The sequence below is a fragment of the Azolla caroliniana genome, unplaced genomic scaffold (assembly GCF_043228905.1).
Source record: "Azolla caroliniana isolate FFs.n. ecotype wild unplaced genomic scaffold, voAzoCaro1.0.p SCAF_1, whole genome shotgun sequence".
NCBI classification, from domain to species: domain Eukaryota; kingdom Viridiplantae; phylum Streptophyta; class Polypodiopsida; order Salviniales; family Salviniaceae; genus Azolla; species Azolla caroliniana.
The window spans coordinates 31,959,899-31,981,106 of record NW_028230436.1 but is presented as its reverse complement, the minus strand read 5'-3'; the positions used below and the strand labels follow the sequence as shown (position 1 = coordinate 31,981,106).

The following is a 21,208-nucleotide window of genomic DNA, read 5'->3' as shown; positions in this document are numbered from 1 at the left end:
TAGACAAGATAAAACGATTGAAATTGCATGTGCGTTTTGTACAAAAAGAAATTACTACGAGGATATTCCCCAAAGCTGTAGCTTGACAGTGATACCATGTTTATGGGTGCCTTGGGCACTAATGATGGCTCAACATTGAGATCTCCAGATTTTATGTAGTGAATAAGATACCTAGAAAATAAGGTAAATTAGCATATGACTTTTCTGTATTTTTGGCTACAACATTTTGTTTGTGTGTGTATTCTTCTAATAATGCCTCGTAAACATTAGCAGTCCCACTTGGGAAGGAACAAAAAAGCTGTAGTTGATTGATATAAAGCCGGATGTAGTAGCTAGCTACATTAAGCATTCATTCACTGCCATTCGTGTTATATATATACATAATACAATATAGATTAAAAACATGGCAAGGGGAGATGTAAGCCCCGTTCTGTTACCCAACCAGCAAGTGGCGTGGGACGAGCGCATGACTGTGCTGTAGTCAGCTACTCCATCGACGGATCCAACCCTACATATTCTACACAGAGCATCAGACAGAAGAAGACACACCATCAGAGAATGAGAAGCTCCAACCCCACAACAGACTTGGGGTTTTCTCAGCTTCACACTACAGGCTAAATCCTCCTTCAGCCAACCGTGTAGATATAGAGTTTCTATCAATGGAGGTCAATACCCTTTCAGGTCCGCCTCGCGGCGAGTAGGAGAGAGAGACAGACAGACAGAGGCTGCCTTCTTCTTCCCTACGACTCGGGGACTTTAACCTCGGCGCCATGACCTGCATGGGGCCATGGCGTTGCCGAAGCACTCCTCAGATCGCCCTTGCCCTCTAGGATGCACATATTCGCCGCTATTCATCCCTCTTATAACCCCACAATCTATCTCGCCCTCTTCATGTGGGATATCTCTGTGTCTGTCTGTCTCTCACTTCTCTTATTTTTAAGTGTTTGCTTTTTCTAACTCAAATCGTATGGTTCTCTTTTCATTGTTGGTGAGCATGGTTTCAAAACCGAACCATGAAGCTTCTTCTTCTTCTTCTTCTTCTTCTTCTTCTTTCCCTTTTCATTTGGTCACCCCCCCCCCCTCCCGCCCACCACTCGAGACTTGAACCTCATGGTCGCAACACATAAATATGTTTAGTTGAAGATCTATGGACATTGGAGGAGCACGCTTGAACACTCCTTCGCGTGATTTATGCATGGAATACTTTTCGCCCTCATGTTTTACTATGTAATGTCTTGTTGATCTCTTTTAGGTATATTATCATGCATATGTCAACTTCCTTCTTGCAAGATAGTGGTAAAAAGCAAGAGTGTATGTGCCTAGAATCCTTATTTGACATTCCATCTTGGTCCTCCTCAACATGTCGGCCGTGATTATTGAGCTTCCTATAGGTCAACAACAATAACGTGCAACAAAAAAACATAGCATGTTCCGAGCTTTTTGGTTCAACCGTTTGCCATCTCATATAGGCATAATGCAATCTATAACTATCCCAATCAAGGACCGGTCAAAAATACCCTATACCACCCCCATGAAATGTCAAATAGGTAACATATGCTCAATGGATACATATGTTGTAACCTTTTTACAAGATGCCTTGAAACACTTTGCGAATCATTTCCCTATTACTATGATGAAGCAACAAAAGTTAAATACACACCAAGAAAATTTCATATAATAGAATTGTTCTAGGAACGACCACAAGTTGAGTAGGTTCAATAACAAGTGACAAAGGCATATATTTGAATACTTGAAATGCAACCCCCATTATATCTTGCTCACTTCGAAAGCATAAAAAAGCATCTTCTCTCAAAATCTCGATTTTCTATGTCTGTTACCATTGTTATCTCATCTATCCATGTTTCTCTATTGTATTCCATGTCATGCCGTTCTCTTGTAGCTTTCTCATACCTATCGTAAATGCAAATATTTGGTTTTGATTTCTTAAAATGCAAGTTTTGTTCTCAAAAAAGAAAATCTACTAATTTGATCCCTAAACTTAGATTTCAAATGTATGGAAAACAATTTGGAGATTTTGATTCCCAACTTTGTCATTGAAACTAGAATCCAATTCGGCCCTCTCCATTGTGAAAACAACAACTTTCAAATCTAGGTTCACAAAAAGTAAAGAAAACCTTAAATGTATGAAGATCTCAAATTCAAAAACCAGTCAACCAAGAGTGTAAAAATGTCCCAAGAAAACCTTAAATATATCAAGATCTCAAATTCAAAAACCAATCAACCAAGATTGTAAAAATATCCGTTGACATTGCAAATAGGAAGAGTACTATTGTCAATATTGTTAGATTAAATAAGTCCAAACATTCCAATATATTAGTCATCGACATGACTTTAAATAGAAAATGGATAAACATAAACTCATGGGAAAAAATAAGATTGTCTTAGACACGACATAGTAATCCATATTCAATGAAATATGTTATGGATATAGTCACCCAACATGTTCCTCTTAACGTAATATTGCGCGACACTGATATTTATAAGCTTTAGTGCGGTCTTGGAAGATGATTCTTATTGATTTGGTCACATGTTTACATAGGGTTAAAGCAATGACATTGGCATTACACATGTTGGGTGAAATACCAATCATGGAATGAAGATAAATAGATTTTATTATTGTTCCTGACATCAAATATGACTTACGGAACCAAATTTCAATCATAATTATCTTCTGTGTGGTAATCACAACTAAAAACAACTCGGAATTTGAATATTGGTGTTGAACCAGAATGCTTTTCATCTTGATCGCAAATATCTTTAAATAGGCCCTCACATTCAAATGAATAAACTAAAAAGAGTGGGTATCCTTGCTTAACACCAATGGTTCCAAGATAACTTATGAGAATTACATTCTTTACGTTGTCTAATTGTAAAATCATTGTTATCATTCAACTATAGCATCTACAACAAACATATTGGCAATCTTCCACGTTGCATTTGCAACAAACATTTAGGTCCTATTGCACATTTGGAGTAGTAACTTTCCATATTGATGGGGAACTTGTTCATCCATAGAAGATCAACCATACATGTGTATATCCTCTTGCACCCTTGAGATATGTGGCATGAAATATTGTTGTACACCATGTTGCAAATTTCTTGCGTCGACATTCATGCACCGAATACAATAACCTTGCTTGGCTTTGAAGTAAGCAATGCCATTTCTGTTACAGGATATTATATGGTCATGCCCGTAACAATTTCCTAGACTAACAAAGTGTTGGTCCCTATCTAAACAAGCATAAAATTAGAGTTATAATGACAAATGTGGGATCCGAACCACGAAGTTGGGGATGCATGTCGTTTGCTCTCACTATATTAAACATAGTGTGGCGCTTGTGCGCATCATTCTTAACAATGGAGTCACAATATTCCCGACCCCTTCGTGATCAGACATGTGAGACCTCATTGTATTGGGTGTTTTGAACATATCAAGGAGCATACGTTATATTTGTCCAAACTACGATCACTTAAAGTACATATTGTGCTCCAACGTATTGGCAAGAACTATGTTATTGATTCATTTATTAACACATCCATGCAAATGCCACCATTGCATTGCATTGCATGGGTGTTCAATGCAGTCCCGAAAACATATTAGTTCGGAGTATAGCAACTAGCCCCATGGAGCATGAGTCCTTGTTTGTTGAAAGACCTCTATGTGACATCGGCATCTTTGCGTGGTCCCCCATGGGTCTTGGACGTGGTCATCCATGGTGCATGCGAGGGTTTTTACGAAGAAGGCCATTATTTATTCCGAGCCGTCCAAAGCCTTCAACGGCGTAGATCCGGCCACGTCATAAGCCAGTTTTCTTCTTCATATCGATCACCCTGTTCCCCCTCGCAGACAGAAGAGAGAGAGACAAAGAAACCTCAAGCCCTAAAGAAGACTAAGAAGAAGAAGACAGAAGATCTACGGGCGTACAGACAAAGAACGCCATGGCAGCTTCAATGCACGCTATGCTTTCTTCTGCTCCTTCTGGCAGTTCCCCTTTCTGCACTTCTTCTTTTTCATCACAGCCTCGCTCCCTCTCAGTATCGCTTCCCCACTTCCAAGGCCTCAAAACCCTGTCTTTCTCTCAAAGATCTTCCTCCACTAAACAGGCATCCTTCTTCGCTGGCCATGCTTCTCTATCCTCACTTACACACCCTAACCCTAACCATAAATCGAACCATAACAGTAGCCATAGACCTGGGGTTGCTCGTGCGTCTGCGTACAAAGTGGCCGTCCTGGGAGCTTCAGGGGGGATCGGACAGCCCCTATCTCTGCTCATCAAGATGTCTCCTCTCGTTTCACACTTGAATCTGTACGACATTGCGAACGTGAAGGGTGTCGTGGCAGATCTGAGTCATTGCAACACTCCAGCTCGCGTATCAGGGTTCACTGGACCTTCAGAGATTTCTGAGGGATTAAAAGGCGTAGATCTTGTTGTCATCCCTGCCGGCGTACCAAGAAAGCCAGGTATGACTCGCGATGATCTCTTCAATATCAACGCTGGTATTGTGAAATCCCTGATTGAAGCTGTAGCTGAGAATTGTCCAAACGCTTGGATCCACATCATTAGCAACCCTGTGAACTCCATGGTTCCCATTGCTGCGGAGGTCTTGAAGAAGAAAGGAGTCTATGATCCTAAGAAGCTATTTGGAGTGACTACACTTGATATAGTGAGAGCAAATACATTTGTTGCAGAGAAGAAAGGTCTCCGTCTCATTGAAGTAGACGTACCTGTTGTTGGAGGACATGCAGGGATCACCATTCTTCCTTTGCTTTCAAAGACGAAGCCAAATTGTGAATTTTCTCAGGAAGAAATTGAGAAACTTACAGATCGCATTCAAAATGGAGGAACAGAAGTGGTAGAAGCAAAGGCTGGTGCCGGTTCTGCTACACTTTCCATGGCCTATGCGTCTGCAAGATTTGTTGAGGCTTCTCTGAGAGCCATGGATGGAGACTCTGATGTGTATGAATGTACATACGTGCAGTCTGAGCTAACTGACTTGCCTTTCTTTGCATCTCGTGTGAAGCTTGGTAAGAATGGGGTGGAAACCTTCGTCCCATCTGATCTTCAGAACCTCTCTGAGTATGAGAAAGAGGGTTTGGAGAAGCTCAAGCCTGAGCTCAAGTCGAGCATTGACAAAGGTGTTGCCTTTGCCAACAAGTAAGGTCTTTTGCGGGATTTTTGTTTTCTTTTTTAGATAGAATAATTGGCCACGCATAGAGTGGAAATCGCTCTTCCACACATACAATTGAACAAGCTCAATAACAATTTGATCACGAGTCCTTAAATAATAAGACCTTAGTGTCTCGTTTGTAGTAATAATTTGGAGGTTTATTTTATGAGGCCAGTATTTTGTGGAGTGATCTGGCCTTTTAACAGATTTTTGTGACGATTTATTCTGATTAATAGCTCAACTTTAATGCCTACATTTACACTATTTACAGTCTACTTTTCTGTAGTAACAATATTTCAGTGTTTCGATTGCATGCATACATGAAATAATGTGAATTTTTTTTACCATCTACGGGGAGCTCTATTTATCAATGCATCACTCTATCTAGAGAGATTTAATTCTCTGGTTCCATCTTCATGCACGCTTGGTGCCTTTTAGCAGAAATCATGCAGAAAATATTACATATCCATTTCCTGATGCCTCCCTGTTTTGATGGTAAAATGTCTTTATCTCAGCGTTTTGATTCTTTTAGCCTTGATGCATGCCTCTATTTAGCTGTCTTTAAAGAAGTGATGTACCATGTTGGGGTAGTCGTGTCTTTTATTTAAATAGTATGCAATGAAAGTTGAACTCGTCATGTTTTGTGCTAGATGTTCTAGATTCCCATTATCTTTGTTTTTCTTCGAAGTGTTTTGCTGTGATCATATTTAACAATTGCACTAAATGAACGAGAATAAGAATTGTATGTAATAAAAATGGCTGATTGTGAATGAGAATACCACTTAGTCTAAACTTGAAGCACATTCTGTTACTGGATATGAATTAGTGATATTGAATTGTAATTCTGTGCCATTTAGGTTTATGCGGATAGGTTGCATGCAAAAGTACAGCAAAGTTTAAAATGGCTGGAATCCTAAATGTCTCTTGGAATTGCAGAATAGAACTGCCAAGATGTAATATTTACATTTTACCAACTTTTGATACTTCCTACTTATTTATGTCTTAGAATAGTAGCCCGTCTTAGAGGTTACTTGTGAGGAAAAACACAATATATGTTTCTACCAAAGCACATCTACCAAAACACTTATCCTAAAACGTATTCTCAGATAGGTTTTTCTGTTTTGGGTGGGGTTGGATTCCTTATTACTATCTCAATGCAATCGCATTCTGCAACTACATTTGGATTTAAAGAAGCATTTTGAGAGCAACCAGATTTGTAGATCAGTAGAATATAAAGAGAATATCTCAAATTCTCCCATGATGAAAGGTTACTTGGTGGAGCATTCAATTCTATAAACATGGATTTGTAGTCAGGCTCAATTTTAATCTCATGCATGTAATCTCAATCTCAATGCCCTTCACCAAAGGATTCTCTATGAACATTTTTAGAAAGGTTCAGCAGCATGTGTCCCATGGGAAGATTTCATATGTGTGTCAACCATAGTTTTATTCATGTCTTAAACCATGTAAACCCTCGTATTAAAAAAACTTGTGCATCTGGTTCCAATCAAATCAAACTGCAGCCATACTAAATCAAATAGCTTTTTCAAATCCACAAAATTGTCCACAGGCCAGTAACTCCTAACCAGCAATGCTACCTACATTCCATAGTACTCTTGGCCATCAAAACTCCAAGCATATCTATATCCAAAACCTCTGCTGATGCAACCTTTACATATTATATTGAATCTAATTCTGTAGCAAAGTAAGGATTGCCATTAAACATTTAATCAGTCTTTAACACCGTTTAGCCAAAGTGCAACCTTCACATATTATCTTGAACCTAATTTTGTAGCGAAGGATTGCTATAAAACATTTAATCAGTCTTTACCACCATTTAAGCAAAGTGCACAATTTGTAGCCATCGTACAGTTGCAATCTTATGCAACACATCAAGTCATGAGTGTTGCATAAAAATCATCTGGCTAAGCTCAACTAGGGAACAAATACAAAAACGTGATGCAAACTACATGAGTTGAAGGCATCTAATCTCCTGTTGTAGCCATGCATGCCCAAATCACGTTCTAGTACATGCTCAAATTAATAGATGTCCCTATGCAATCTGGGCAATTAGATTCTTGAACTTTGAAGTTATGTTTATTTGTATGCCTATGTCCCTGCTTTGCAATCATTAACAGAAAAACAAATTCAAGTTACCATTTGCATCCAACTTTGACTTGTCCAAGTTTATCTTATCATGATACTCATTCAACCATACCACACAAAATAGTCTTCGTTATTATACATAAAATACAAACATTGCAACTTATGCTCCATCTATGGCAAGCATCAAATGTAGCCCATACATGCAAAAAGCCTATATTTGTCATTAATTCTAGGTTGAATGCAATACCTTCAGAATGCTCCAAAGTTTAATAAGAAGAGTTTTCATACTTGCTAGGCTTGATATTATCCAGTTTCATGATCAGTTAATGCTACGATCATTTATATTCTTGGAAATATTTTCTGCCTTTTTACTGATGGAACATAATCCACAAATGGCCCAATGTCAGGGACAACAGAGACATCTTCAGAATGCTGTAAAGGACCAATATCTTGCTTATACTTCCCTTTTGGAACAGCATCAAGACGAACATGGTTAGGTGCCATGGTGCTCACGTTTGCAGGAGAAATCTGTGGCACTTCTGCCAATGCTTCAGCTATAAAATGCTCGTCAAAGAAACTAAGGTCTGCAATCCAGTCCTCATCACCCATAAAAGATGATACTAAATCAGCCTGCCCACATAAGAGAGGTTAAGAACAGAAATGTGCATATAACAGTACTGCATTTTAGGCATAAAATAAACATATTATGGCACAGTTTAGAAAAGAGGGGAATTTGACATGATTTAACATAGAACTGAGAGCTAAATCATTTCACTGCAATAACTCGGTATTATAATAAAGGATGCAGTGTTCAATTGGTATAATCTGGAAGCCTGCAAACCTAATAACAATGATATCTTTAAGTATATTGTTTTAGATGATATGGAAAGAAACGGCCTAAATTGCGAAAATGCAACGAGGTGAAAATCAGCATGCAAGCAAACATTAAAATTTACAATTCCAAAATAAAACTGAAAATAATAAATTGCCACAGCATTGTTGGGTTCCACAATTGATAAGGCCACACCACCAGGTATCTAAATATAGATCCCACCAGCTTCACCTAAGGAAATTCTACAACAAGAACAAAATTTATGCTAAGTAAAGAAGGTAAAGCATCTAGATGTGCAATAAGGGGCAAAAAAATTAAACTCGAAAACAGGTATTTTCTTGCAGCCTGGCAGTAGTCTCCTAAGAGAAATTAAGTTCAATTGATCCTAGGAACAAAAATCCTTGTCAATCTGAGCAGGGAGGCCAGATCAGATTATATGATGATAGAACTGTAAAGTGCTAGAACTGAAAGAATTTTTCTAATTTAATAAACACCAAATTGCCTCTTTCGTTGAGGTAACACATGCCATAACTTTGAGATATGGAATACATGTGCCTTCCCTGATTGATAAAAATAGGTCTCTATGTATTCAGCAAGGAGTCACTTTACCTTTGATAACGTGGCATCACCAACAGGATACCCCATTCCAAGTTCTAAGAGATTTACATCCTGCCAATCTTCTGGTTTCTTCTGAGTCTGGAAGGTGGGAACGTGTTCGCACTCATGAATTGAGGTTCTTTTCGAAGACTTGTTCGAGGATGGTTTGATGACACGAGGATCAGAAGAATCTGATTTAAAAGCAGAGACAGAAGATTGTGTGGATTGGAATGGAGAAGTGGAGGAAGAAGAAGATTGTGTGGACTCCTTCTCAGTTGGAGATACAAGATGTTTCTTAATTACTTGAGAAGGAGGAGGAGGAGGGGTAACGTTGTCATGGGGTTTATCTTGAGAAACGTTGACTGATCCTTGCTGCTCGGCATGAAGGGAAACCCTGATACCAGTGCTGAGAAATCTTCTGTGGTTCGCGGCTAGGGTATTCGAAGCGTGGATAGAGACATCACAGTCACGGCATAAGACAGCTCGATCTTCAAGACAGAAGATTAAGGCTACCTTCTCCTGAAAAGCCCCCCCCATTCCGATCTGAGCGAAACAAGAAGGGAGAGAAGAACAGGCTAAAGAAGAGAAGGAAGAAGAATACCTGGCAGATGTCGCAGAGGGGGAGATTGGTGGTAGACGTAGTATTGTCGAGAAGGCGAAGGCGCTGATGCTTGCTGGCGAGCTTATTGGCGGCATGAACTCTCAGATCACAAGCGGAACAGAGGGCAGCTTCATCGGCACAGCAGATCACATCAGCGAGGGCGGTCTCGCAGACATCACAGTGAACTCTCATTGTGTGACGGTCTGCCTGAGGAATACGGCTCTGGATATGGATATGGATATGGCTATGGCTATGGCTATGGCGAGCTAGCCCTCTTTCTTTCTTTCTTTCTTTCTCCTTTCCTTTCTGTTTTTTTCGTGGTCGTAGATGGTTCTGTTGTGTTTTTTTCTTTTTGGCCCTTAATTTAATTTATAAATCTGTTTCTTAAATGGAATGGCTTCGAGGCCTCTCCTCCACAAGTTTTTTATGCTATGTGAATAAGGCTTTGACTATTGAGAGTGAGAGAGAGAGAGAGAACACAATCTCTTAGCTCACACTCACACCCCTGTGGGCCATGGCTTTCCCACCTCTTCCCACCATGACAAACCACGCTCTTTTGCCCATCTCTCATGGCCCACCTCACCACCACCATCGCCGCTGCCTGCCCACCCAATGTCATGCCTCCCTTGTCCGCCTTTGAGCATCTGCTTCTCCCTACTCATCGAGCCCCTCGTTATCTCACACTTCTTGCCCCACATTTCCTAGAAGCTTGTTGCCCCAGGTGTAAAACCACGGTTCATCTACATGTCCTTCTCGAGTCCCCCCCCCCCCCCCCCCCAAACCATATCTCATTTCGCCCTATACACAATTCGACCACTGGAATTCGTATGGGCTTTCAAACTCAGCTCAGTTCGTTGGAATTCGTCATTTGGGTTCTCGGTAAATATATGTTTGTTGGTGTGAACTTTTCTTTCTTGCGATGTAAAGAGAAACTTCCAAGAGTGATGGCAAAATAGCCCCACATATGTCTTCTTCTTCTTCTTTTTGAAAAGAAAGATGTACCTTGTATATTACTTGAGAACTGTACATAGAGGAAAGAGAAGGAGACATTTCATCTCAATTCCACTATGATACAAAGGCTAGTATAAGCATCTGATCAAATATATGATGTCATATATGAAACAAGTGGTGCAATAACTATAAGCTATACAACATAAAAGAAGGTACGACATAATTCCACTTCACAGTAGAAGTTGTATCCGAAAATAGGAGACATTTCATCTCACTTCCACTGTGATACAAAGGCTAGTATAAGCATTTGATCAAATAGATGATGTCATATATGAAACAAGTGGTGCAATAACTATTAGCTATATAACATAAAAGAAGGTACAACATAATTCCACTTCACACCAAAAGTTGTATCTGAAAATAGAAGGAGACAATTCATCTCACTTCCACTGTGATACAAAGGCTAGTATAAGCATACGATCAAACAAATGATGTCATATATGAAACAAGTGGTGCAATAATTATCAGAAATGCAACATAAAAGAAGGTACAACATAATTCCACTTCACACTAGAAGTTGTATTCGAAAAGAAGTGAAAGTCCTTGCCATAGGTTTTTGTTAATAATAAGGTACTTAACTCAGGGTAAATTAGTATCTAATTATGTGAGTAGTTAATCATGTATGTGATTAAGCAACATAAGGCTATGTGATATGTGTGTGAGAGAAAGAGAGGAAGAGACTTATAAACAATAAGAGAATATGAGGCATGATTAACAAGAGTATAGCTCAAAGACCTTTCTCTATATTAATATGCATCAACTTACAAAAATACCCACAATGAGGTATATATACATCTCATGTGCAAGGGTGCACATGTGTGAGGAGTAGGGATCGACAACGGTTTGGTTTAGGCTTAGCCACTTTGGCCTAATCCAAGCCAAACCGGCTAATACTAAACCGTTTACGGGATCTCAAACCTGAACCGAACCGGTTCACAAACCGGTTTAGGCTAAACTGGTTTGTGAACTAGCTTGGTAAACGGCTTGGAAACCTCCCTCCCTCTCTCTCTCTCTCTCTCTTTTTGTGGTAAAAGCACACAATTATATTATAGACTATATTATATCGTATGATCCACTATATATTATAGTATACATTGTACAAGCTCTCCCTCCCACTTTCTCTCTCACGTCTTGTGGTCTCAACTCTCTCCCTCTCTCTCTCTCTCTCTCTCTCTCTCTCTCTCTCTCTCTCTCTCTCTCTCTCTCTCTCTCTCTCTCTCTCTCCTCGTCTGTGTAGTTCTCCCTCACTCACACACTCTCTCTCCCATCGTCTGTTTAGTCTCCCTCACACTCTCTCTCTTTCCCCTTGTCTGTTGTCTCCCTCCCTCTCTCTCTTTCTCTCTCTCCCCCTCTCTCTAAAGTTTATAAACAGCTTAGCCGGCTTGAGCCAGTTTGGCGAGGCTCAAGCCAAGCCGTGCCGAGTTCAAACCGTTAAGGCAAGTTCAAGCCTAAACCGAGCCGAGCCGCTAAGCCAAACGGTTTAGGCTTGAGCCGAGCCATTGTCGATCCCTAGTGAGGAGAATATAGGTACAAGGACGTAAGTCCTATATTTAATGAACTTGTATGATCTAAAATGTATCCCGCTTAAGCACAAAATCCTATTCAAGGCTTTAAGGTCAACGTACTAACTGATTCTATTTATGTAACTACTAAGTTACATAATTGACAAAATAACTAGTTGAGCTTAATATCTCAATAGTTTTTAAAGGCCACTTGACGTTGCCACTGAACATTAGTCGAACCTTGCATATCATCACATTGATCACGTAGTGTGTGGACACACGAATATGTCATTTTATATGGTCATCTCAATTTTCGCAAGTGTAAAAAGTTCACCTAAAGCTTGATAATATATTTACGGATACTTCTCAATTCGGTTGTCACCCTCCTAATGCAACGATTCTCAATCAAAAGTGAACATAATCATGACTCTATAGCAACCCCCAAATAATGCAAGTATTAAATACGAGTTTTTTTTCTACCTATGTGATAATCATCGATCATACCATTGATATGACAAAAGAATAAGTGGTTAAGGAGAATAATAGATCAAGGGCACTTAACCACGTTGATCACCCTCGAGTGAAAGGACCTAAGACAAACATAAAGTACCATCGATGTTCTATTACCACCAAATGTTACCTTATGTTATACATTAGATGTCGAATAATAGATGTGAAGAAGATGCTTAGCCTCGCCTTTATAATCTCAGTAGTGCCTTACGATGCCTCCATGAAGGGGGATAGCTAGTTCCCTTTTAAATACACAACTCAACAACTACCATACCCTGTGTCATAGGTTCATATGGATTTGCCCTTGTTCCTAGGATAATCGGTTTCTTGAATATCTTACTCTTAACTCATTAAAATTAGCTTTACAATTGGGTTGTGAATGTCATGCCTATAAAAATGACATCAATGTTTTTATTGTTTGTAAATTCAATTTATGCGTTATAAGGAAATGACCAATGACAATGATACACGATACAAGAATTGCAATGACTACATTGGCATGCCGAAGGTTTCGGGTGTTGTTTATGGAATGTAGGTTGTAGACCGCTCATTACCATCATTAACATGCCAAAGCTGTTGGGCACACACGCTTTAGCCCAAGAACATCATGTTTTTTTAACTCCAACCAAGCAGGCATATTAAGGTGTCAATTGAGTGTGTCTTTGTCTTGATAGTTTTATGCGTATCACGAGCACTTTCAATGACCATCTTGTTTATGCTACCATGTGTGGACGGTGATACAGCATCTATATAGCCATGTTCAAATGTTTTTTTGGAGATCATAGACAACCACTCAAGTGACCACCACACACCATACTAACTACATACTCTCGAGTACATAGAGAAGTGAAAATGAAGAGAAATTTACAAAATACCCCTGCCTTCCCTAGAGTCTCTCTGGGATTGGGGGGCATTCAAGAAGATTTCGAGAAACGTCAGGGGGGTATCCTAGTAAATACTTATGTTGCCCCAGTCTCTCCCTCTCTGCTGCAAGAGCATGGCGAGCTTATCTTTAGCACACTGCAGCTGTGTTCTACCCCGCGTTTCCCGTTTCAAGTCCATCAATCGACATGGGAGTAGATCATGCAACATATCATTTCGGCTTTCAAGTAAGCCACAGTACCGTATTGGCCATACTTGTACCTTGAACTTCCCAGTGATTCGAGCTTCACCAGAAGGTGCGTTTTGATTCCATTTTCTCTGCGTACACATCCAAAAAGAATCAAATTTTATTGGCGAACCACATATAATATCCATGTATTTCTTTTGATCCAAAGGTAATCACTGTGATTAGCACGTTGATGACGTTGGTGATCTTACATAGTAATGGTAGTTGGCTCGTTGAAGATATCACATGATAATGGTTGAAAGCTTGACAAAGGCATTGACGTGATAATGTAGTTAAAAACATGTGAAACGAGAGGCAAATGGCATCAAGAAAATAACTATTGAAGAAAGATATATAAAACTAAGTCTACCTTGGTCGATCTTAAACGAAGTTTACCTTGTTCGTCTGCATCTGCTATGCTGATTCTGAAACGAGTTCTTCAGTATTCCGTTTGTTGATTGATTTCCCTTTAAAAAGATCGCAAGTTTGATGCTTTATAATGCCTAATCACATTTAAATAATGAAAATATTTGAGGCTAGTAAAGATTAACATGGAATTAAAAATCCAAAGCGCCTCACGCTTCAGTTGTTTTAAATCTTGCTCAATTGGGAAAAATAGTGAAGATGGGAAAGATTGACAAATCTCAAAGTGATTTAGAAACCAAGATGGAGTGTCAGTTTAGTTTCCCTTCTGATATTGATTTTCTTGTTGATATACATGTCTAAATTAAAGTATCCCGACCATGCAGCAGAACTACCATCAGAACTTTTGGAGGATGCCAAATTTGTTCCACTTAATAATGATGTTCCACAATTTGGTCCTCCTGTAAGTAAATATACTATAATGAAGATGCATATTCAAGTTTTTGACGATGTGAAATGTGACATTCACCTTTGAAAGCGACCCTAGTATGTGTTGTCTAACGTTTAAACTTTAATCACGTCTCATCATCACTTAAATGTTATGAAATTAACTACGACAGATATATATATTACACATTAGCTTTAAGAAGATGTAAAGGTAAAAGGCGGATCTAACTAACCATTGATATATGCTAGATTGAAATCAAGGAAATGCTAGAAAATGGAAAAAACATTGTTAAGTGATGAAACATGATCTCCTTTTCTCTGTAATTCCTATTAAAATTTCTATGTTTGTTTGTTATATACTATAAGGCATATGAATATTCTAAGATAGTGTATCAGGGAATCCTTAACTCTCTTCAGGCTTTGATCAAATAATCTGTTATGCTTAGTTGGCTATTCAAAAGGGCACTTAATTTGGAAGTGCCTCCCATTTAACGAATAATGCAATGAAATTTGAAAGTCTGTATTAGCTGGAAGAAAGCTGGAAGAGTCCTATGAAGATGGGAAGTAGTGTCAGTCAAATTGTTCTGGATGGGTTGTCCACGATAGACCATAATCACGAATGTCTTGTGAAGTAACTCTTAGAACATTATGTTTTGGTGTCTGTATTTTTGTATATCATGTTTGTGCTATAATTTTGCATAAGACTTCATCTTCGTCATGGATGCTGAAGAAGTTCACAGCGTTCCCAATGGAAGGTCGTCTATTACTGTTATGGATAGTGTTCCCTGTGCATCGTCTTCAAATGCAGTCCATGTATTGAATGTGAGTGGTCAATGTGCAAGGTATGCATTTCACATTATTGCGATGAAAGTATCTCTCATCAGGATGTCCTATTCAAAAATAGTTTCATTCAACGTGATACTTCAATACAGACAATACTTATGCCGTAATTGTGGCCATATGTTCTCTTTGAATATGGACAATACTTCTGATATTAATATAATCATGTTTTCCATGTGCATTGTCTTCAAATGCAGTTCATGTATTGAGTGTGAATGATCAATTTGTAACGTATGCAATTCACATTATTGTGATGACAATATCTCTCATCAGGATGTCCTATTCAGAAATAGTTTCATTCAACATTATACTTCAATACAGAATACTTATGCTGTAAATGTGGCCATATGTTCTCTCTGAATGTGGACAGTTCTTCTGAAATTAATATAATCACGTTTTCTTGTTGAATACAGGCAGTACTTCTGATTGGGATATCTTATGCAGAAGTAGTAAAGGTATCTCCAATGATTCTCACCTTTCCTCATTACTCAAAATAACTGCTTATATTATTAGTATGAACTCTCTAGTTAACGCAACTAAATGCACCATCATTAGCATGCCAGCAGTTTATTTTTTCCACTGTAAAGAACATCATTGTGAATCATAATAATTATTTTTTATGTCCAGGTCTTTTTGTAATCTCAGACAAGGATTATGTCAACAAAATTTTTGTTCTTTCCTTCTAGCAGCATAGCTCAAATGTCAATGTCACAATAGATGCAAATAATCTCTCAAAATCCCTAAATAGTAGCTAGGTACTGAGTTGTGATAAAGTAACAGATAGGAGTGATCCACAAAGGGTTACTTGAGTTACTCAATTTTTTCCTGTGTACATATCTCTGTAAAACGATGCCATTCTCATCATCTTGATTGAGAGATTACTTATCACTCTACAAAGTGTCAGAATCTCGATCTTATTGATATGAGAAATCACTTAAATCAACCACTTAAACTCACTTTTAAACAATGTCAACTAAGTAATTAATCAATCACTAAGGCTTGTGTATCTGTATCCCTCCCATGGAAACTATAATCATTATGGTCAATCCACGGTGCATTACCTTGCTATAACCCAAACTGATTTGATCCTTGAAATAGGATATGGAACATTCAAAGGTTTTGACCTGAAACAGTGTCCTGGTACCTGCATTAATTTCATCTCTGATGCAACACCAATTGGCGGAAGCTATATTTTATTGTGGAATGAAAACTTTTGAGACTTATAGTATGTTGGAGAACTATTACCTTGTTTTAGTTATTTATCTGGTTCATGCAAGGTTTCTATGATATTATTCAAGGGTTGTGTCATAACATTTTTTAAATCTCTAGAGCATATTTCACTGTTGTTTGGATTTGGCATTCTAGGAATTCTGTATCTGATACCTATATTTAATGCCTTTAATACTTGAAATGAACTTATTTTTTAAATTGATACTCTTGTTGAACTAATTCATCAGGTGCAAGAGTTTTTGCAAAACATGGGAGGTGATTTCCTGAAGGTCAGTAAAACAATATTGTTGTTATGAAAGTGAAAACATTGACAAATATACACATACATATGTCTTAAAGTTTGTGCGTGCAGATACGTGAGAGGGGAGGATATTCATTTGTGCTACGTGGATAATAAATGAGATTCTTGATTTTGGCTATGAGGGTATTCTAAGTAGCATTGCCTCTGCAAATAGTTGTCAGTATATAAACTTTGGGTATTACTCATGATGAGTAGTTTATTGGTGCATATTATAGACCGTAGATTTTTTATAATCCTATAGATGAGTGGAAAGTGCATATCATAGATCGTAGTTTTTTGATAATGCTATAAATGAGTGGAAAGGATGATGTAAGATGAGTATGGAGACAAACCACATTCGATTATGGGAAGTGGAGTGATTTGAACCAATGGATTGATGGTGTACAACACTGCTGATGCTGAATTGAGAATCTATAGTGGATCAAGTAGAGTCAGAAACACATTATTAGTGGAAGATAATAAGCTCAAGGATAAGACTATGAAAAGAAGCATTATTTGTGGAAGATAATATGCATGAGAATATGAATATGACAATAATGGACAACATGAGTGACTGTGGTACTATGTCCTGTTACATTCCTTAAGCGCAGAATATGCCTGCAATATGTAACTCTAAAGGTCTTATGCTCCAAACTCTTCATACTCTACACCCCTTCCTTCAGAACCACACAATGTGATACTATCAACATATATAGCATGATAAACCTAATCCTTTTGTATGAGACAATCGCCCTTCTTTTTTGAAAAGAAATGAGAAACATGATTTAGTCATTAACAAAGTGTGCAAGTGTAAGGATTAGAACCTAATTCTTGATTATAGTAGTGCAAATAGTGAGTAGCCATTATGTGAAAACGTTTAATGACTTCTGCTTACAGCAAAGATGAATTAAAGTGTCATATCTGGCTTACGTAAATAGACATAGAATCTGAATGCTTTCTAGACGTTTTTCATTGTTAAATTTAACATCAAGTTGGTATGATTTTTAGAATGTCTGAGAAATTTAGTTGCTACAGATGTCTGAATGGTCACAATGTAGAAGTCCAGTGAAGAACAATTTGAAGAGAAAGTTTTCCTTACTCTTCCAATCTACAGGTGATCATTTGTACAAAAGAAATGATCAAAGGGACTTTGTGGGAGGCAATGCACTCATCTCAACCACTGCTGAATGAAGTAAAGGTGCATACAGAGTTTTCTATATATGTATTTGATCAGAAGTCTATTTTCTTCCTGTTAAATAATCAATGTATATTTGTGAAAATACCCCTGTTTATTTCAATAATCATGAGAATACCCTTAATTTTTTAGAAATTGTCATGATACCCCAAATTTGGGCTGTGACTACTTGGCTGTGTGGCTCCCCTTGTGATTCTTCTATCCAAACCTTTTCCTTACTGTGATACAAATGCAAAATCCATGTCCAATCCTCTGCATTCTCAATATCAATGACAGCAAAGGCAATAAGGAATAAACTTCTTGTAAATCAATATCATTAGTTTTCTGAGTAAATGCCCAATACTAACCATTCAAAAGATTGGCAGCTAGTTCCACAAACTGTCTGCAACTCCCAAATCCACTCAAACGAGCTCCATAGGCAATGAATAGTCTATAAAAACTGCCTTGGCAAAAGACAGTTTTTCTAGACTATTCATTGCCTATGGAGCTTGCCAAATCCACCACGAATATAGGAAGCAAAAAAATTATTTTCTGTAGTAGCTACTATGTTTATGAGATTAAGTCTTGAGTAAAGAATATTCTGAAATAGAAATTCAGAGAGTTAAAGAACACAAAACGTTTCTTGAGGAAAGAAATGGTACATATCTCTGAAGCAGGACCTCCAAAACTCTCATTCAAATCTAAGAATGATGCTCCAAAACAAGTGGTAGTGGTGCTCAGATGCAAGAGTGGTACTGAAATTGGTGCTGAAATTGGTGGCGTCAAAAACTCCTCTATTCCCTCTTTTTGTCATCCATCTTAGGGCTGTGTATTCTCACAATGAAAATAAGGGGGGCATTTACGCAAATAGCCTAATAATTAATGATGATGACATTGCAAAGCTCGATGAGTATTTAGTTTATAAACTCTCTTGTATTTCTCTACTAGTTGATATTTGTGATGGAAATCCTAGAATGAAGAGATGATGTGAAAAGTTTCGATGTAGTGCATACAAAATCACCAAAACTCCTTCCAAAATATTAGTAGTGATTGAGTGCCGCCACTTAATTAGAGGTTATTAACATTGAATTACTGGTGATTAACACTAGAATGGTGTGATTAAAGCTCAATAGAAGAAATTAAGAACTGAATTAGTGTATTTGGGAGTTTTTATGGAGATTTCCTAAGGTTAATTGAGTATTAGTTTTGACTAGGATGAGTTAAATATTCTCATTAGAGTGATTAGCTGTTGATTGGAGCTAATTACTGTTTGATTCAGCGCGATTCACCAAATTTTCGTTTAGCTCTGAATTATTGTAATTGCTTTAATGATATTTCAGTAATTCTGAAATTTTACTTTTTTGCTTTTGGGAATTTCTCAAATATTAATGTCATATTGGTAGTTCTCTCTTAGATGATGTGATTAGAGCTCAATAGAGGAAATTAATACCTTCATTAGTGTTTTTGGGAGCTTTTGTGGACATTCTTGAAGGTTAATTAGGTGTTGGTGCTTGTTTGGGATGATCTAATATGTTCTTGGGAGTGATTAGTTGTTGATTGGAGCTGATTAGTGCTTGAGTGAAGGTGATTCACTATTTTTTTTCATTAACTCTGAATCATGTATAAATTGCTTTAAGAGTATTTTGGTAATTTTAAAATTTTGTTCTGAAGTTTCGGGGAACTATATTGGCATATGATTAGCATTCAATATTTATGGCATATTGGTAATTTTCTCTTCTTTCTGTTTTTTGAATATTAAATGCTAATCCTATGCCAATATAATGTTTGCAGGCTGTAAACGATGCTCCGCGTATTTGTTTTCTTTCAGGTCTCACTGGAGAGGAGATTATGATGTTTGTGGATGCATTCCCAGAAGCAGGCAAGTGTCTTTCCTATTGCTTTGATTGCGCATATTCTGAATGCTATTCTCTTTCCGGCTGGTACCTTGAACAAATATTAGAATTCATTTTTTATCCATTCAAAATCAAATCATCCACTATCATGTCTATGTTGTGTCTAGTTTTGTTCGCTGATGAACTTGTGAGAGAAAATTGGAAGTTTCCTTTGATCGCGATTATGTTCATTGCTTTAATGCTTATTAGCCAACAAAACTAGAGTAGTAAATGGTATAGTAGATTAAACGTTAGTAGTAGATCCATTATATTTTAATATTTTGTTTTATTTGCTTGCAAACCTATTTAAGCTAAATTATGCCCAACTGCTGCTCTTTCTTTGTGCTATGAGTAGAGGTTGGGGCTGTAGTCTTTGCTGCAATGCTACCCAATAATGCCCAGAAATCAATAGAAGAATTGATGGAGGAGATCATGGGAGATCATGAACGCTTGGTATTTCTTTTTCCTTTTTTGTTTGGATTTTTATCTTTCTCAATGACCTTTAGATTCTCATTAATGTAATTCTGTGTTCCTTGTTTCTTGCAGACACTAAATACCTGATTATAGGAGATGGCATTTAGAAGCAAGCATCTCTTTTTATGACTGTTTCTGTATGTTTTGCTGATATTCAGGATTTAAGAAAGGAGTGCATAGATTTCTGACAATGATGTAACACAAGTATCAATGTTTTGCTGATATTCAGGATTTAAGAAAGGAGTGCATAGATTTCTGACGATAATGGAACACTAGTATCAATGCTGTTTAAGCTGTGTATTTCAGTTTGAATGTGTATTACATAATTATATAAGGAATTTCAGCTAAAACAAGCATACTGAAGGGAGAGGTGTTAAACTTGTCTAACAAGTTTTCATGCTGAGTCGGTGGTTGTATATAATATTCTTAAGTTATGTACATATATAACTTGAGTAGAGTTTTCACTTCCATCCTCAGTGACACATTCAGGGGTGAGTTGTCATTGGAGAATCCTCCAAAAATGAAAAGCTAATCATGTGTTCTATTAGGTTTTGTTAATGGTCCCCTGTATTGTTGAGCCTTCTTCATATTTAGTTTGTATTGAGGCTTAGTTATTTGGCACAGTCCTCATCCCTTAGTGATTTTGTTGCTTGATACATCACTCTTGAGTTGACCACACAAAATGCACAAGAAATTATTAGCATTGGCAGGAACACATTACTGGTGGATGTTATCATAACATGAACTTAACATAAAATCGGTAAATTGAGACTTGTATTTGCAACCTTCAAACTGGAATCACTAAACAAATAGCAGTTTTAAGTAATCTCATAATCGTTTAACTAAGGTACTAATTATATTGTAAGCTCATTACGCAATCATGCGCATAAGATAACGTATTATATCCTATATGAACGTTGTTCCTATGCATGTCTTCTGCATGTTGATGAGGATGCTATTCATACCCCCACATCATGTCTTGCTCCAAATAATAATGTCCTGAAGAAAACTAACAGGTCAGACCCAGACGGCCAAAATGGGGATGACACCT

The 21,208-nt window shown here is 37.7% G+C and overlaps 2 protein-coding genes and 1 pseudogene across 4 annotated transcripts; 2 read left to right on the top strand and 1 right to left on the bottom strand.

The window, feature by feature from the left end:
- The first annotated feature begins 3,883 nt into the window (after positions 1-3,883).
- Positions 3,884-5,454, top strand: LOC147869788 (malate dehydrogenase, chloroplastic pseudogene; annotated as a pseudogene).
- A 1,953-nt stretch (positions 5,455-7,407) lies between these two features.
- Positions 7,408-9,640, bottom strand: LOC147869787 (uncharacterized). Its single transcript, XM_087333153.1, has 3 exons — positions 9,327-9,640; positions 8,738-9,244; positions 7,408-7,926 (listed from the first exon to the last, which is right to left on the bottom strand). Exons 1-3 carry the CDS (start codon positions 9,516-9,518, stop codon positions 7,636-7,638), a joined length of 990 nt encoding a protein of 329 aa, XP_087189279.1. The 5' UTR covers positions 9,519-9,640; the 3' UTR covers positions 7,408-7,635.
- A 3,671-nt stretch (positions 9,641-13,311) lies between these two features.
- Positions 13,312-20,348, top strand: LOC147869786 (vacuolar acid trehalase). Of its 3 annotated transcripts, none has more exons than XR_015531277.1 (8): positions 13,312-13,527; positions 14,207-14,283; positions 15,521-15,562; positions 16,565-16,606; positions 17,732-17,815; positions 19,583-19,731; positions 20,039-20,136; positions 20,230-20,348. XR_015531277.1 is itself a non-coding variant. In XM_087333136.1 (8 exons), the coding sequence occupies exons 1-8, from the start codon at positions 13,347-13,349 to the stop codon at positions 20,242-20,244; spliced, it is 624 nt and encodes a 207-aa protein (XP_087189262.1). In that variant the 5' UTR covers positions 13,312-13,346; the 3' UTR covers positions 20,245-20,348. The 3 variants fall into 3 exon arrangements, 2 of the variants coding, with proteins under 2 accessions (XP_087189262.1, XP_087189253.1); XM_087333136.1 differs by having other exon boundaries at positions 14,210-14,283; positions 19,583-19,670; XM_087333127.1 differs by having other exon boundaries at positions 19,583-19,670.
- Positions 20,349-21,208: the final 860 nt, after the last annotated feature.

Excerpts from the sequence above, each read along its gene's own strand:
- LOC147869787 (XM_087333153.1), bottom strand. The coding sequence starts at position 9,518 with ATGAGAGTTCACTGTGATGTCTGCGAGACCGCCCTCGCTGATGTGATC. Across the intron at positions 9,245-9,326 it reads CCCTCTGCGACATCTGCCAG|GAGAAGGTAGCCTTAATCTT; the intron begins GTATTCTTCTTC and ends GGGGCTTTTCAG. Across the intron at positions 7,927-8,737 it reads GTGATGCCACGTTATCAAAG|GCTGATTTAGTATCATCTTT; the intron begins GTAAAGTGACTC and ends TTATGTGGGCAG.
- LOC147869786 (XM_087333127.1), top strand. The coding sequence starts at position 13,347 with ATGGCGAGCTTATCTTTAGCACACTGCAGCTGTGTTCTACCCCGCGTT. Across the intron at positions 17,816-19,582 it reads CACTGCTGAATGAAGTAAAG|GCTGTAAACGATGCTCCGCG; the intron begins GTGCATACAGAG and ends TAATGTTTGCAG. Across the intron at positions 19,671-20,038 it reads GGATGCATTCCCAGAAGCAG|AGGTTGGGGCTGTAGTCTTT; the intron begins GCAAGTGTCTTT and ends TGCTATGAGTAG.